General features: G+C 44.2%; 1 protein-coding gene across 8 annotated transcripts in view; it reads right to left on the reverse strand.

The window, feature by feature from the left end:
• The window catches only part of CTNND2 (catenin delta 2), a 3,073,686-nt gene that overhangs the window by 2,858,042 nt on the left and 197,642 nt on the right, over window positions 1-18,002 (reverse strand). For all 8 annotated transcript variants that reach the window (XM_075314970.1, XM_075314969.1, XM_075314967.1 and 5 more), the window contains one exon: window positions 5,550-5,676. In XM_075314970.1, coding sequence (XP_075171085.1) covers window positions 5,550-5,666 — 117 coding nt within the window. In that variant the 5' untranslated portion in view covers window positions 5,667-5,676. The remainder of the gene's footprint in view (window positions 1-5,549; window positions 5,677-18,002) is intronic.

Here is an 18,002-nt window from a genome sequence, read left to right on the forward strand (position 1 = left end):
ATGATATAGGGGACACAGAGAACTACAAATTGCCATCCCTCCCCAATGTATGTTACAGGGCACACCTGAGATCCCTAAGAAGTCTAAGATTTGAGGACAGCCAGTGGCCCTTCCTACATTTGAGTAGAGGGCCACTGGAGTCGGTGGTGCTGGTGGAGGAGGAGGAGGGCAAGGTCAACATCCCAACGGGCACATTGTAGCTGACCTTTTAAAGTGCTATCAATTATGTCCCAAAAAAGAAGGTGTGAGACAGACACCAATATAATGTATAAGTTACAGCCATTTCTAATCGAAAAAGAAGGAAAAATGTAAAAAACGAAACGTGTGAACATATGCTAAACTGTTTTTTTTGGGGAGGTCAGGGCTTCATTTGACGTTTTGTTACAGTTATTAGGCACTAGAAACTGTTTCTTAGCAATTTCCCCTCTTTTACTTTGGTTTGAGAGCTGTTCTGGCGACTACATAAACGTCGCATGCTGCTCTGACCACGTTATTTAAAGACACCAGAAATGCAGTGAGGCACCTTCTAGAGGCTGTGCCCATACTGTTTCAGCCTTTTCCTATCCATTTCAGCCTCAGTCACCACAGGTCACCGACAGGTCCGACGTAAAATTATTCTGGTTTCCCATAGACTTACATTGGGGGTGGAATATTCGCGAATACTCGAATATCGGCGAGGTATTCGCCGGATATCCGACAAAGCGAATAATAGGGTATTCGATCATCCCTAGTAAAGACCTGATAGTCATAAAAAGCAAAATTGGGATTTCCCACCCATCCCAGCGAGTGGGCACGGTAACCCTCCTAACAGATATCTCATAGGTACGCACTGTAACGTTGCGCCCTGCAACATGGGGGTTCCACTCGCTTGCAGCGGTGTGAGGTAGCTTCAGCAACACACGTACACAGTCTCTTCATAGAAATTCCGTCAGTTTATTCAAAAACACTCAGCATAAACTGCCCTCAAACATAAACAATAAGTCCATAATGGAAGTTTTAGCAACTTCCCCACTCTCTGGCTCCTGCCAGCATACAGCTCTAGCCAAGGTTCCTACCAGCACCCAGGGCTCTCTGCAGACCCCTGTCTGTCTCTCCTCCAGGAGAGGTTCGGTCCTACAGCCCTGGCCTGGCTTGGCCGCACTCACCTCAGACTCAATATCAGAGCCATGTGTTTAGCCTCCACGCAGGCTGAAACACCCAGAGCTCCCGGCTCTGCTCTCGCTTGTTTCCAGTACACACACACTGGACGTCTGGGGCTAGTCTCTATCTAGACTGCCCTAGACACACTCAGAGCTCCCTGCTCTCACTTGTTTCCAGTCCACACACTGGACGTCTGGAGCTAGTCTCTATCTAGACTGCCCTAGACACACTCCACCTAGGTTCAGAGACAGGATTGCTTTAACCCCTGGAGCCACACCCACAGGTGGAAAGGAGTGTGTAATCAGCATCACACACCCTTCCATGGCTCTGCATGTAATGCAATCCTGTGGAACCACAGGTCCCAGCCAACTTCACATTGCACAGCACCCATGCTTCTGCAAAACATACCGGCCTTTTGTAATACAGCCGGTTGATACGTCACAGCACGCAGAGTCTCCCTTTCCCCTTTAACTGTATCTCTATTCTACTAAGATCAGTTCAATTCTTTACCCCATAGGAAAGTACTGCAAAAATAACAAACTAAAACATGTGAATACTTATAACAAGAAGATCATGACATCACATATTAACTGTCCAAATTGACGGCTTATGATGCTCCATCTGTTGCTTGTAACTGTTGCATGGCAAGGATAGGATCCTCGAACGCCCATGATTTCCCCTCCATAGTGATCCGAAGGATAGCTGGATACTGGAGAGTGAATCTAACGTTCTTTTCCAGCAGAGCTTTACATGCAGGACCAAAGGCTCTGCGTTTTGCCATCAAAGCTGCTGAGAAGTCCTGGAATAGAAGAAGCTTGTTGTTGTCATATGTTAGGGTCCGGTTCCTCCTGAAGGCTGCCAGCAACCTTGTCTTGTCTTGGAAGTCCAGGACTTTGAATATGACTGGTTGGGTCCTGCTGACAGCTATTTTGCCTGACTGTCTCGCCAGGTTTAAGGCTTTAGGTAGTCACTCTGATGTGATATTCAAAAGTTCAGATTGCTGGATTAACTCAGTAAGACCCACCAGTCGGTGATTATTGCATCGAGAGCTATTTTCTAGGTCATGAACTTTATTTAACAGCTCATCAATGACTTTGTTTCTGCCTTCTATTTTCTCCTTGAGCTCCCTGGAGGTGTCCTCTAGATCAGAGATTCTCTGTTCTGCATCTGTGAGGCTCAAGCCCTGAGCATTAACTTGGGTGACGATGACATCTAGTGAAGATTGAAAAGCTGCCAGTCGTCCATCCACCACCGGCATCAACAGCTCAGTGATAGCTTAAGCTGTGGATTAAGGGGAGTCCGAGACAGTCTCAGGGTTTATTTTTATCGGCGAGAGTGTGTTTTGTCCCCTCTTTTGTACTCTGTTGCCCTTGCCTGATGTTGTAGCAGGGTTTTTGCCAACAAATTTTTCCATCTTTTGTATATATTCGGTTGGAGCTTTAAAATAAGAGTGATGTCACTTAGAGATCAAAAGGTTACATCAGTGTGCCGTGTGTATTTACAAATTACCTAAATTAACTGCCCTACTGCAGATATCAGTTGTGTTCGGCTGACGTGATTTTCTGATGCCAGGTACCTATAGAATTGTCCACTGTAATGCAGCTTAAGTGGTCTGCTGCTTGTGACTTGTAGTTCTACTATATATTTGCCTGAACCACAGTTCTGATGGTAGCTGCTGCAGCCCAGCACTTATTCTAAGCACTTGTTATAGACTTTTGGTTACTGAGTGGCTTGGTGGACTTAGGGACATAAGGCTCACTTGTCAACTTTGTCTATACCTGCTGCCAGTCACAGCTTATGGGCTATGACAATGATAGTGTACAAAGTTCTTGTGTTACAGCCGGCTATCGCTCCTGCTTCTCCTCTCCCCCTTTCACTGTGGCTCCTGCAGGCTGCTCTCAGTGTTTATATTATTCCTAGCATTTTTTTCAGCTTCTCTTATGGATTTTACACTAAGGCCCATGCTGATCCCTGCCTCGTAGGCTGCAATGGCACCTGTGCCCGAGGCTCCTCCGCCTTTCTACCCGGCCTGTTTTCTTTGCTCTCGCCGGATCCCTGCCGACCAATTTACAGACCTCACGCCTCCACCAATGGATCAACTACCGGCTTCCTTCCTCCATGACCGACCGAGCCACTTCATGTCTTCTGTGGATCTGGATGCGGGTATGTATCTGGGGGTTTCAGTCCTGCGCGTCTTCTGTGTCCCGGAGCGGCTTGCACCTTGTACTTCTGCGTACCGGTAGAGCTGAGGTTCCTCACTTTGCTTATCCCATCCTTATCCCCGTTCTCTACTGATTATTAATTGCTGTGAAGCCTGTGTAATGGCTTTCAGGCTGCAGTGTGCGGGGAGCTCCTGTGCCGCCCCCGTGCCAGCAGCCGCCGCTGCTCGGATCCGGACCTCCTAAGGGGGTGGCTCGAGGGTCTCCGGATCTGGGGGTCTCGCGGACACGCCGAATAAAAAGGGAGGCGTAGATGTACAGGCTAGGCCATATTAAGTTTGTGACGCCACCCACGGTGTGGGGTGAGTTGGGACACCACCGCTGCTGTTATGGGGCACCTGGGGGAGATGTAGTGGCAGCTAGATGTTAACCCCTCCGTGGGTAGGGATGGTTGCCCCGGGACCCAGTGTCTTCGTGCAGGGTATAGCGACGGTAAGGGGATGTTTTATTACTCACAGTCAATGAATCACACGAGTCTTTGGTAAACCAAGGTGCTGGTGGCCGGTGCCGCAGCCGGTTGCATTCGGATCCCCCACCCGGGCTGGTGGTCTCTATCCTTTTCCTCTGCACTGACTTTGTGTAAGGTGGACTTCCTAGTCTGGAACTCAGGAGTCCGCTCCAGGCTGGATGTGGCCTAAGGAGCCGTGCCCGCAGACGATGGCCTGTGGGATCTATGGGCTCTGGCGGTGACCTCCTATCCCTATCGGTGGGCTGTTGTGTTCTATGAGGGACTTTGGGTGGGAAAGGACCTCTAGTCCTGGCCTCAATCGGTTAATTAACCAGGCCGCTGGTTTCCGGTCCTGGCTTCAGGGTCCGAGTACCCCTCTTTGTGCTCCGGATCGGTTACCCGTGTCTGTACAGCCCCCATACAGCGGTGGATTCCGCGTCTGACAGCCCACACAGCATGTTCCCTCACACATGTGCTACTGAGGAAGGTCCACATAGGACCGAAAACGTTTTTGTTACGCACATGAATAAATTTTTCTTCAAATCATCTTGGGAGTGCCTTGTATACTTCTCACTGTTTGGCTTTGGAACCTGAAGTGCACCCCAATATCTCCGACGCATATATAGGAAGTGCCATTCTCTTCTTGCTACCCGTGTCTGTACCGGCGGGCTACAACCCTGTCCCGGTCCACCTCGGTTCTGCCAAGCCGTCCTCCCGTCTCCTGCTGACGGAGACCACCCTCTGCCACCTAGCCAAAGGCACCAGGGCTCCTATGCTGGCACCTTTCAACTTGAACCTCCTCTGCTGGAGCTACACCTAGCTCCAGCCCACATTCCTTTCAACTTGAACTACAAACTCTTTTTTTTTTACTAGAACTGCTTGTTTTCCCGCCCCGGGATGTCTAGACCCCTGGGTGACAAAACAAAACAATCACTGATCTCGGGGAGACCAGCCAGAGAAAACACTGCCAGCAGCCAAGGGGTGACTCTTTTTAGGAGACTACCATAACCACCATATTAAGTGGCCCTTTTAGTCAATATCCATGTGTTCAAACAGGTGCCATTACTACATGTAATAAGTAGAAGACAGAGGAGCCTCTTAAAGAAGAAGTTACAGGTCTGTGAGAGCAAGAAATGTTGCATGATTTTAGGTGACTAATTATTTTCCACCGCAAGCCCAACTTGTGAGGCTTTCTGGATCCACATATTCCAGATGTGGCTTTTCAAGTGACTTATAGAGCGATAACAATATAGTATGTTGAGTTCATAGGATTTAATCTCTCTTATTATACGAAATAAAATCTTGTTTGCTTTTGCAGCTGCTGCTTGACATTGTGTGCTGCTGCTCAGCTTACTTGTAACCAGAACACCCAAGTCCTTCTCCTGTTCTGTAGTCCCGAGGATACTTCCATATAATGTATATGCAGCATTAGGATTAATCCAGCCTAGATACATTACTATACATTTATCAACATTAAATCTTATTTGTTAAGTGTTTGCCTATTCAGACGTCTTATACAGATTGTTTTGTAATATTGTACTGTCAAGGTCAGTTTTTAATATCAACTATAGTTTGGTGTCATCAGCAAAGATTGATACTTTAATCTTAATTATATACATAAGGTCATTAGTAAATAAATAAATAAATAAATCGGTACTAGCACACATCCTGGCGGTACCCCAATGCTAGCTATAGCCCTCTATACCATTGTCTGCTTAGTGCATTAATTTTAAGTATTTTACCTGTTCCTTAACAGATGCCAAAATAGCTGAAGTTGTTTCTGTCTCATTTGAAATGTTCATTTCTGGGCTTGATGAGTTAGTCTTGTCTGAGCATGATGGTTGGGCTGGAACGGGCATTGCTTCTAACCTAACAAAAAAAGAAGAAAACACATTGATAAAACCACTGAAAATTGCTATAAATATGAATGCCTATATTTCTCTGAATAACATAAAGTAAGTGTAATATAAAACATGTACAAGCACTTCTCAATTAGAATATCATCAAAAAGTTAATTTATTTCAGTTATTCAATGCAAAAAGTGAAACACATATTATATAGAGTCATTACAAACAGAGTGATCTATTTCAAGTGTTTATTTCTGTTAATGTTGATGATTATGGCTTACAGCCAATGAAAACCCAAAAGTCATTATTAGGGATGAGCGAATGTATTTACCACTATTCGGTATCCGACGGTTAACAAACTATTCGCACCATTCGATAGCCGATGAATAAAACAGCATCCGCTCCGATACTTTCAGTTTCATATCTGACTTCCTGGCGCCTGTTTTCTAGCCAATGAACACATCTGATGTTGCTTGCCCTCACAGTAACGCCGCAGCAATTTTTGTTGTGGTGTTATTGTGATTGGCTTGGCTGCACAGTGTCATAGGGGCCATATAAGCCAGCGACCATTTTGTGAATACGCAGTCATTGAGGAGCTGGTGGTGTAGATAGACTGTATTGTGTGCAGGAGAGTGTTCGTAGATCCAACTAATAAATAGTCCTTCTAAGGGCTGAAGACAGTGTCCAGTAGCTGCTAGCAGCTCCATAAATCGCCAGACTGCAAATCTGTGAATGCAGACCCAGCTATAGGGCCAGTGACAGTGCAGTGCCTTGTAAGTGATAACGTTCGTGCTGCAAACTCCTAAATAGTCCTTCTAAGGGCTGAAGCCAGTAGTCAGTAGCTGCTTGCAGCTCCATAAATCGCCAGGCTGCAAAACAGTGAATGTGAACCCAGCTATAGGGCCAGTGTTAGTGCAGTGCTTTGTTAGGTGAGAGTGATCCATCTTTTAAAAAAAAAAAATCCTCTTATTAGTGATGCATACGGTATGTTAGTGCAGTGTCTGATATAGGGAGAGCTTTTTCAGAGGCAGGAAGAGATTTAAAGCAAAGTATTGCAAATTCCTAAAAAAGGTCCCAAAATTTCCAAAACAACGGTTTAGGTTTAGTGTTTGTCAGCCACCATCTCAATTCATACCAGCACAGTTGAGGCCTTATGTTGGCTTCATAGTGTACATAAACTCCATAGTACATAGAAACAAAGAAAGAACGACCAACAAAGCCCAACAGCTGAAGGTGAAAACTTTATTAAGGGAATTGGTGAGCGGCACAAGTGCAAGAGGAACACCAGCATCAGGAATTTCCCGGCAAAATAGACATGATCACAATTTGAACCATGAAAACCAATAGGTAACCATATACACAGTATAGAAGAAGAACATAGCATACATAGTATAAAAGTAAGTTACCAATAATGACAGGTATGTGATGGAACAGAAAAAACCTGTAAGTCACAATTACTGATCTTAAATAGATTACCGACTCATTTGTCAAGCTTCGCTAAAAAGTGACATTACAAATGCAGAGCCCGATGGTGACAATTATATGTTAGGACAGCAGGAAAACTCATAGGTCGCCTTAGTATCAAAACATATTACCAACTATATTGTCATGCCTAACCAAAAATTGACCTAATAGGTACTGAGCCCAAAATAAAATACTAACGGGTCAAAGAGGCCATTGCCCATTAAAGGTGAACATACCTGGAGGTGGAACCGGGAGAGACCTGGTGTCAGCGTTCACCCGACGGCTGTTTCGGCAGGAAAAGCCTTCGTAAGGGGGAGTAGTTACGTGAGGGAAGTGTGAGGATTAAAAGGAGGCATCATCCAATCAAAAGTAATGGGCGGATCGGTGACGCATGAGCTGCCACAGCAACCCAGGACGCCAATTGCCCGCCGCGTCATGCATCACCCGACGTCCTACCCACGTAACGGACACGTGACAAAACACATGGCCATCACGTGAGCGGACGTCACGCGAGGCATAAAGATACAGCGGCGCAATAGGAATCCGGAGCGGGAGGCGCGCATGCGTACATGCCCAGCTAAGATGCCATGTAGAGAATATTAAATCTCACTAGGTAAATGTGGCCATATATAAGTGCTTGTCTGGGAATATATTTGTATAAGGAAAACCGGCCATATAAAGCAATTTTAGACGCCATAATAGGAACATGGGTATAGAGCAACAAATCCACATATATCAAAATAATACATTATTCGGAATTTTTTCATGAAGATAAATATAAGGATAATATACTACATCACATCAAATTCAAGCCTAGATAACATATGACAAATAACATCACCATTGCTTTATTATATATAGAGTAATATGGTCACAATCCACAACATTATCCAAACAGTACTAAACATTTAATCAAATGGCAGTAGAGTCTATCACGAAGATGTCCAAATCAGTATAGTACATTTCATCAATATATACATGTGCAGTCCTGGATGGCGAAAGGATGATGTCTGAAAAAACACATACAAAACAACATTAAAATCCATATAGAAATTATTAAAATGGAAAGGAAATACTTCCTAAACCACAACAAATCACAGAAATGAGGAATACGAGGTATGCTCATTGAGACCCATAGGGCAGAGAGTTTTTAGCGTCCATATCCATCTTGTCTCCATCATTGCCAATCTTTGGCTAATTTTGCGCCACATATATTGGAATCAAGGCGGTCTATGCCTCTAACTCTAAGTAGTGTTGCATCAGACCGGTGATATTGATGGAAGTGACGAGGGATAGTTTTCAAAAGAGAAACGTCACAACAATCTGCCGCTGCTACTATCCCATTCACATGTTCCCTGGTTCTAACTTTTAGTTGTCTAGTTGACATACATTTTTGGGCAGGGACAAGTAGCATAATAGATTACCGCGGTGGTTGTACAGGTAATAAATGTCTTGATTTTAAATGTACGATCCCCCGTAGAGTCAGAAAATGAGTCGGCCCTATCGATGTTTTGACAGGCAGTACATTGCCCACAGGGCACGCAACCAGTCCGAGGAGGCACAGGACCAAAGGGAGATGGTTGGGTTACACATTCATAATGGCTAGTGACCAAATAATCACGTAGATTCTTAGATCTACGGATACTCTTCATTGGTCTATCAGGGATAATCTTAGCCAACACAGAATCTGCCTGTAGGACAGGCCAAAATTTCTGTAAACAAGACCTCATGGCAGAAAATTGGCCATGATAGTCAGTAACAAACCTCATTGTCTCCCTTGACCAAGATTCCTTAGTGGCATATAGTAGAGAGTGTCGAGTACAGTGTCTAGCCCTGTTATAGGCTATTTTGACACTTCTTCTACTATAGCCCCGGGCGTAAAATCTATTTTTTAGCTCAATCGCTCTACTCTCAAAGTCAGAGTCCGTGGAGCAGATTCTACGAAGACGTAGAAACTGGCCCACGGGAATAGATATAATCATGAACTTGGGATGGGAAGAAGAAGCATGCAAAAGCATGTTATCGGCGGTCTCTTTACGATAGATGTCGGTCTGTATGGTATTCGAAGAATCCTTCCTAACCATAACATCCAGAAAGCTGATGGACTGTGGGTGGTGGGTGTATGCAATACATATGTTGACATCATTGGAGTTCAGAGTCCTCATAAAGTCATGAAGATCGGACTCTGTGCCCTGCCAGATCAAAAAAATGTCGTCGATGTACCGTGTCCAAAATAAGACACGGTCCATCGACGGCAGACGATCTGACAGGAAGAGGTTACTCTCCCAGAGCCCCAGGAACAAGTTGGCATATGAGGGGACAAAAGATGCCCCCATAGCTGTACCATGGAGCTGAAGATAGAAGGACCTCTTAAAAACAAAAAAATTGTGCATTAACGTAAATCCTAATAACTCCATAATTAACGACACAATGTCTCCAGGTAGGTTAGACATATTGCAAATTCCTAAAAAAGGTCCCAAAATTTCCAAAACAACGGGTTCAGGTTTAGTGTCTGTCAGCCACCATCTTAATTCATACCAGCACAGTTGCGTCCTTGTGTTGGCTTCATAGCGTACATAAACTCCATAGTACCCTACTGCTAAATAAAAACCTAGTGTAAGTGTAAAAAAAAAATAAAAATTGCTGTCACGGCCTGTAGTTCTGCCTGAAGCCAAATACCGTTATAGCACCAACCTAGCATCTTGGTGTTTGCTTCATATCGTACAGAACCTAGATAGTGGCCTGCTGCTACTAAAACACAGTGTCAGTGTTACAAAATTTAAATTAATAGTTGGTGTCAGTGGCTCAACTTCTGCCTGAAGCCAAACACCATCATAGCACCAACCTAGCATCCTGGTGTTTGCTTCATATCGTACAGAACCTAGATAGTGGCCTGCTGCTACTAAAACACAGTCTGAGTGCAAAAAAAACCAATACTAAAATAAAAGTGGTGTCAAACCCTGTTTTCTTTTAGGGCTGAAAGACATTGACAATATTATTGTCGACTCCTCCAAGTGGTACTTTGTCCAATAATGCGTTTTTTAGACTTACAGAAACAGCTATAGTGGGAAACTATTAACACAAGTTTACCAACCCGGCATCAGTGTTGTTCCACAGCCTGTACAAGAGGTCACGTTACAGTGTTCACCTTCAATTAATCAAACCCAAAAAATGGGAAAAAGAGGCAGTAAGGGCCGTGGACGAGGTGGTAGTGACAGTGGTGGTCGCCCAAGCAGTGTGACCAAGCCAAAGAAAAAGGTTCCTGCTTTATCTACCTCTGCCTTCCTATCCAAATTTTCTGTTCCATGAGGGAAACCACTCTTGCACCCTGAACAGTGCGAACAGGTAACAAGTTGGCTAGAGAAAATGCTTCCAGTTACTTGTCGAGTAGCAAATCCCAAGGGTCCACACAGACTTGAGTAGCCCAGAGGCTGAGCCATCAAATCCTCAGCCTGGTCCTCCTTCCTCACAACATCAGTATTCTAAGGAAACATATGAACCCAAAGCAGGATACTCTGAGGAACTGTTTATGGCACCCTTTGACTTTTCTTGCCTCTCACCGTGCAACACCACCAACGCATGTGAGGTCGTGGTGTGCAGTGATGCACAGATCTTTGAGCACCCAAAGCCAGAAAAAAGCCATGTTGTTGGCCGTGACATGCCGGGCAAACAGGTGGAAGTGTTGGAGGATGATGAGACAGAGTTGCCCTCAGGTCAGCCTGAAACCTCCATTACTGAAGATGTTGATCTTCAGGAATGTGAAGACGACCTGGTCGATGAGAAGGTGACTGATCCAACATGGACAAGTGGCATGGATTGCGAGAGCAGCAGCGCACAGGAGCATGTACCCATAGTCCGCAAAAAGGCTGTAAGAGATAGGGTTTCAACCACTGCAAGAGGTCAACCAACTGTGCACATGACACCACCACCTGTGTCATCTCAGAGTCCAAGGGTCCATGCTGCGATTGTGTGGGAGTTTTTTTCCAAGAGCCCTTTGGACCAAACGGTTGCCATTTGTCAAATCTGTCAGACCAAGCTTAGCAGAGGCAGAAATACTTCCAGCTTGGGCACCTCCAGCATGAGAAATCATATGTTAGCCAAGCACACCACTAGGTGGTTGAAAGCTCTAGGTAAAAAACACAATTTCCAGACTTAAAACACTGCTACTTCCCCTGGGCTGCCTGCTTCCCAAACTCGTGTGCAAGAAGGTGGTGCTGATGCCTCCTCCCAACCTGATGTTGGCCACACTCAATCATCATCAACCACATCCGCTTCGGTGTCCCAGCGTTCCGTTCAGTTGTCCATATCACAGACCTTCGAAAGAAGTGAAAATACCCCATTACGCACTCAAGGGCAGAAACCATAACTGCACACATTGCACGATTGATGACCCTTGAGATGTTGCCGTATCGACTTGTGGGAACAGAGGCTTTCCACGACCTTTTGGTGGTGGCAGAACATCGGTACTCTGTGCCTAGTTGCCACTATTTTGCTTGTTGTGCCGTCCCCGCGCTCCACAATCACGTGTCCATAAACATCAAACAGGCTCTCACAAACACCATAACAGTGAAGGTCCACTTAACCACAGACACGTGGACAAATGGAAGTGGACAGGGACGCTACATCTCACTAATGGCACACTGGGTGAACCTGGTGGCGGCTGGTACAGCGTTTGAGCCGGCAACATCCCATATAGTTCCCACACCCAGAATAGCAGGCCCCACTTCAATCAGAGTTTCAGTTGTCTCCTACACAGCAACAACTCCCTCCTCCTGCTACTCTTCATCTGGCTCCTGTGCATCCTCCTCAACAGCCGCCGGTATCTAACCGTCGACATCATTCCCCAAGCACTGCCTCAGCTAAGCGGCAACACACTCTACTGAAGCTCATCTGTATTGGTGACAAATCGCACATGGCACCTGAGCTTTTGAAAATAACTGAGCAGACAGATGAGTGGCTTGCACTGTTGGACCTCCGTCCAGGGATGGTAGTGTGCATGAGGTGGTTTTAAAGCTTGGAAATTTTGTACACGTTCCTTGTATGGCACACGTTGTAAATTTAGTGGTTCAGTACTTTCTCAAAAAATACCCTGAGATACCAGACCTACTTACTAAGGTACAATGTATTAGCGCCCATTTCCGCAAGTCATCTCCCTCTTTTGCTGGCCTGGGAGTGCTGCAGCAGCGCTTACACTTGCCTCGTCACAGACTAATATGTGACCTCCCTACGAGATAGAATTCAACCTATCATATGTTGGCCAGGATCCATGAGCAGCAGAGGGCAGTATCCTAATTCCAGCTGGAACATGCCCATCAGACGTAGCTGCCAGACATAAGTACTGCTGAGTGGGTGTGGATTGCAGACATTTGTCAGGTCATAGAGAATTTTGATTACTGTACCAACATTGTGAGCAGTTATGATTCTCTTATCAGCATTACCATTCCACTTATTTGTTTATTGAAACACTCTCTGGATGGTTTGACTGACCAAAGTGTTAATGCCCCCCGACGTGTCTGTGGATCCAGACTTCACAATGGTTGCTAGTAATCCGCAGAACCTTGGCCAATAGGCTCAGACCACCTTTGGTCAGCATCATGAGGATGAGGAGGGTGAAGAAGAACAGTAATGGTTTGAAGTTGGTAACCAAGGGATTGACAACCCAAGCTTCAGGGCTGTCTAGCATGGATGGCCTGAGGAGGAGCAGGAGGAGGAGAGACAGACTGAGGAGGAGAGGAGGTTTAGGGACACAGAATGTATTCTTAGCAGTGACACACAAAGGTTTCCAGTTTGGAGTGTGGCACACATGGCACAGTTCATGTCATATTGCCTTTCTCATGATTGTCAGCTTGTCCACATTTTGGCAGACATCAAATACTGGTTATGTACCTTTCCTTGACTCACGTTAAAAAGACAAATTCGCTTCGTTACTTGTCGAGGCAAATAAAGATTATACTGCGGAAATATTCAAGAGGGCTGTAGTGGACCAGTTGATGAAACGATTACCCTCAGATAATGCTTGCATCAGAGGTAGCGTGTAATCTCACGCAACAGGATTACAAGAGAGGGCTACGCATAGTAGGAGCAACACAGGTGGGGGACTAATGTGTCAAAACTGGTCCATTTTCCACAAACCGTCAATTTCGAATCAGATACCAGTAGGGGGAACTATGACAAGGAGGGAATACTTAAGTAAGATGGTGAGGGATTATGTAGGTGACCATATCAGCGTGCTTTCAGAGTCTACAGTTTCCTTTAACTATTGGGTTTTGAAGCTCAACACTTGGGCCAGACATTGCCTTATACGCTTTGGAAGTGCTAGCTTGCCCTGCTGCGAGTGTGTTGGCTGAGCGTGTTTTCAGCTCAGCGGGGTCAATAATAACAGATACTCACACATGACTATCCATAGAAAGTGCAGACAGTTTGACGATGATCAAAATGAACTATAGATGGATTGCCCCAGAGTATCTCAGACTGTATGTTAACAAGATCCAATAATAACTTTAGCCTCAAAATTTGTATTTCTAAAGTTCAAATAAGTTACATTGTTTCTCATTCAAGACTATTTTGTCTTCTGTCATCAAATGAGACCGCATGACTAATCTAACTTGTTATGCTGCTGCGATTTTAATTGTTCGGCCCAATCACCCAGGGCAATATTTTTCAAGCCTTTGTACATTTTGCACTGGCACAACCATTGTCAAGGCTACACTGTCTATAACAATTGGTCAGGCAGTCTCTAATTGTGTTCTTTACTGATGCTGTGCTCCATGGTGTGTTACACATGGCCCCCTGCGGAATCATGTTTTTTTTTATCTCCTTGACACTGTTGTAAATCCTCCCGATTTTTTTTTTTTTTTAAAAAGCAGTTGGGAGCACCTTCTGATGCTGTGCTCCATGGTGTCTGAACCATTCCCCCCTGGGAAACTGAATTTTTTTAAATCCTCGGTGTTAGCCAGTGGAATAAAGCCTGAGTTCCAGAGTGAAACAACTGCCACTTCCACGGTGCTGCATGCTTCACAAACAGTGGTCTAGGAAGCAGGCGATGATGCCTCCTGCTCCCAACCTGCTTTTGGCCAGATGCAATCATCATCAACGACATCAGCTTTGATGTCCCAGCGTGGCATTCATTTGTCCATAAATCAGACATTACTGAATAATTTGAATAGATTTTGAATAGAGGGCAACTGGAGCTGGTGGTGTTGGTGGAGGAGGAGGGCAATGCCAACACCCAAATGGCCACATTGGCAATGGCACTTTAAAGTGTTATGGAGTACTTATTCCAACTTTCACACTAATAATTCAAGGTTTGGAAGGAGACCGGTTGTAATGCCGCGCTAGTCACCACTCTAGAATTATAAATAATTACGGTCTTTTTATTTCATGCACAGGTCTACGCATTTCAGGAGTACTCAGCTCCCTTCATCTGGACATCAGGCAAGAGAACATGAAATCTGCTGGTTACATAGACAACTCCCCATTATATACCACTACAATGACGTAAAAGAAACACCCACAAAAGAAAAAAACTTGGCGGGATGGTTTAAACTTGAAAATAAACAATGACGTATTATACAGATATAACCTAGAACAGTCAAAAATAATGTAAAAAAAAATGTTATCATGTGAAAATAAATAAAGAAAATATTTTTGAAATAAGTGTATTCATTGTGTCTTGAACCTACAAATACGACGAAAAGGTGATTCAGGGGTGTGTGGAAGGAATACAGAACCCTCTACCTACAGCACCACTAGTAAAGTTGACCAGAAAAATTAGAAATTAATATAAGGCCAGGCTTGGTTAAACAAACCAGGACAAATTCTTTAATAAAATTAAAAAAATAAGTAAGTGAAAATTATATTACTGGATTCATTATTTATTGTAAATGTTATTAATATTATTACATATGCGTGAAAAAAGATCAGCCCCATTCTCTGGCTGTGCATATCTATGAGGGGAACAAACAGAGTCCAGCGCTGAGAGTGGAGTGAATAGAGTTCAATATCGTCGGAAAAAAAAAGTCAGTGCGCATACCCCAGCAAACTGATGTGTATAAGAGTTCAGCTCGGAGCAGGGGTGAAACAAGTTCAAAGGTTTGTGAAGCCATAGCTCCAGTGCCACTCACATGACAAAATGAAGAAAAAAAGAAAAACTTGAAAAACTTGAGTGCAGGGAGTATACGAATGACTAAAAAAAAAAAGGGGGGGGGAATTGAAGAACCAAAGGAAAAAGAACACGAAGAGGGGTGTCAAGTCGGTCCTCCATGAAAATCTGTGTGGGACCAGACCTGACTGCAAAAATAGAGAAAAACAGGAGAGGGAGGCGGAAAACTGACAGAAATTAATTGTTATCATTAAAAGGATGAATTGTTATCATTAAAAAGGGTAAAAATGGTGAAATAAATGTACATAAAGGATGCACATATGCATGATGAATAAATATAAATTAAATTAAAAAAAAGCGACCCGGCATATAAATTCTAAAAATGGATAAAGTTAGTACAAACATTTTTAAGTATATAAGAAATGGAATTTGGAGAATAAAAATTAATAAATAAAAAATAAAATAAAAATACGGACTATCATTAAAATGGCTAATTTTTTTTTTTATGAAAATTGGAGTTCAAGGACAATAAACTAATTAATAAAATAGGTCAGTAATTTCATTCATGACATATGGTTTCAGAGTATTCAGTTTATATATCCAATACGTTTCTTTCCTATTTCATGACTCTACCCGATCAGGAACATGTGATGGGATTTGTTCAATAGGCGTGATCCTCAAATTATTCTTTTTATTGTGGACTAGGGTCACATGTCTAGATAATCCATGCAGAAGGAATCCTATTTTCACATTATGCCTATGTGAATTGAGTCTATTGTGAAGGGGTTGCGTGGTCCTTCCTATATACTGTTTCCCACATTCACATTCAATTAAATAAATTATAAAGTCAGACTGACAGGTTAAATGAGTCTTGATGGAAAAGTTTTCAACCCTAGCAGACAAACTGAACACTCTTCTTTAGTGTTCAATAGATGTGCAGCACAAACAGTTACTAGTGAAGCACTTATATGCTCCCGCAGGTTTTCCCGTACTATATGTGTTGGATCTACCTTTTAGTCTACTAGGAGTTAGAATGCTTTTAAAGTTTGGAGCCCTCCTGAAGGTGATACTAGGTTTATCAGGTAAGCATTCTATGAGGGTCATTAAGAAGGATTTTCCAGTGTTTGGACAGTGCATTCCTAATGAATTCACTATCACTGCTAAACGTGGTTAAAAAATTAGAAGAGAAATCACGTTTTTTTATGTCCTGTTCAGATGGTACTACCTGTTTAATCATATCCCCCTGCTTTAAAGTTGTAGTATCTTTAAAGGCTTTTTTTATAAAAGATGAGGGATATTGTTTTTCAAGGAACCTTTCCCTAAAGATGTCTGCCTGAGCTTGAAAAGACCCCATTACGCTTTTCTTCCACAGTCCTCACTGTTATAACTTTCCCACTAATGACATAGGCTACGCAGAAAACTATAAATGACTGCCGTCCCTCCCCAATGTATGTTACAGGGCCCACTTGAGTGTCCTAAGAAGTCTGAGATTTGAGGACAGCCAGTGGCCCTTTCTACATTTGAATAGAGGGCCACTGGAGCCGGTGGTGTTGGTGGAGGAGGGCAAGGCCAACATTCCAACGGGCACAATGTAGATGACTTTTTTAAAGTGCTGTCAAATATGTCCTAAAAAAGGAAGTGCGAGACAGACACCAATATAATGCATACGGTAAGTTAGAGCCCTTTCTAATCGAAAAAAGGATCAAAATGTAAAAAACGGACTTCCGGGAGGCGGAGCTACGAGGTAGCTGCTTTTATCATGAGCTCCTGCAGCAGCCTAGGCCAAAAACGTTATCCATGCCCATCCTAACATCTCAAGGCTGCAGGGATAAGGCCAGAACAAGGGGCGCACATCAGGCCCGGCTCTCCTGATACTCCGGAGGTGAAAGGTGTATGCTGCACCACAAAGAAAGGAGTGCTCTGACACAAAGCACCAGGCTGCAGGCTGTGGGCTGTGCTGCACAGAGGAACGCTGCCCATCCTCCCTGCTCCCCCTGCAACTGTGCCACTGCAAACGGAAAGCACCCGGGATCTGGTAAGAGAGGGGTTAAATATCGGGCACTAACATCCAGAAGGAGACAGGGAGGGGGACTGAAGTGCTTCCAGCGGCAGCCATAGTTTTCAGTGAACTCTCACACACTCCCCTCCCTGCCACAGAAGAAATAGTGAAACACTGAGCAGCAGCAAGCTCAGCAAACAGGACTGCACGCTGTGTTTACCTGTCACACAGAGCTCCGTGGACAGGCCCACCGTCTGAGATACTGTGAGTGAGGGGGGAGCTGAGAGCCCCTGGAGACATTCAGCTGTGAGAGCAGGTCAGGAGATAAACAGGGGGCTGTTGAGGGGGCAGATACATCCCTGCAGGTCTCATCTTATATGGCTGCTGCACAAGGCCTGTAATCTGCAACAGTAAACAGAGGCAGATAAGCCTGAAGTGCATCACAGCTCAACTTGATTAACCCATACTTCACCACTTCACCAGCACTGACAGTATAGAAGAGGGTGAAAAACAAAAAGAAGTGGGATCAGTCATCTGGCCTGCCTCCTGCCCTTCTGACTGGTCTTTTTCAAGTAACATCTATACACTCTCATACACAGCGTGGAAATAATTGTGAAACAGCCAAGTTTACCACACAGATGTAATTAAGCTTATGTTATTGTGACGTCACCACAGTCTCTAAAGAAGCTCCATAAATACAGTTCTTACTATGGATAAATTTGTGGGTAAGAGCAATGCCACACAACCAAGTAAAGGAATTAGACCGCAAAGACGAAACCAAAAT

Source organism: Anomaloglossus baeobatrachus, chromosome 6 (assembly GCF_048569485.1).
Source record: "Anomaloglossus baeobatrachus isolate aAnoBae1 chromosome 6, aAnoBae1.hap1, whole genome shotgun sequence".
NCBI classification, from domain to species: domain Eukaryota; kingdom Metazoa; phylum Chordata; class Amphibia; order Anura; family Aromobatidae; genus Anomaloglossus; species Anomaloglossus baeobatrachus.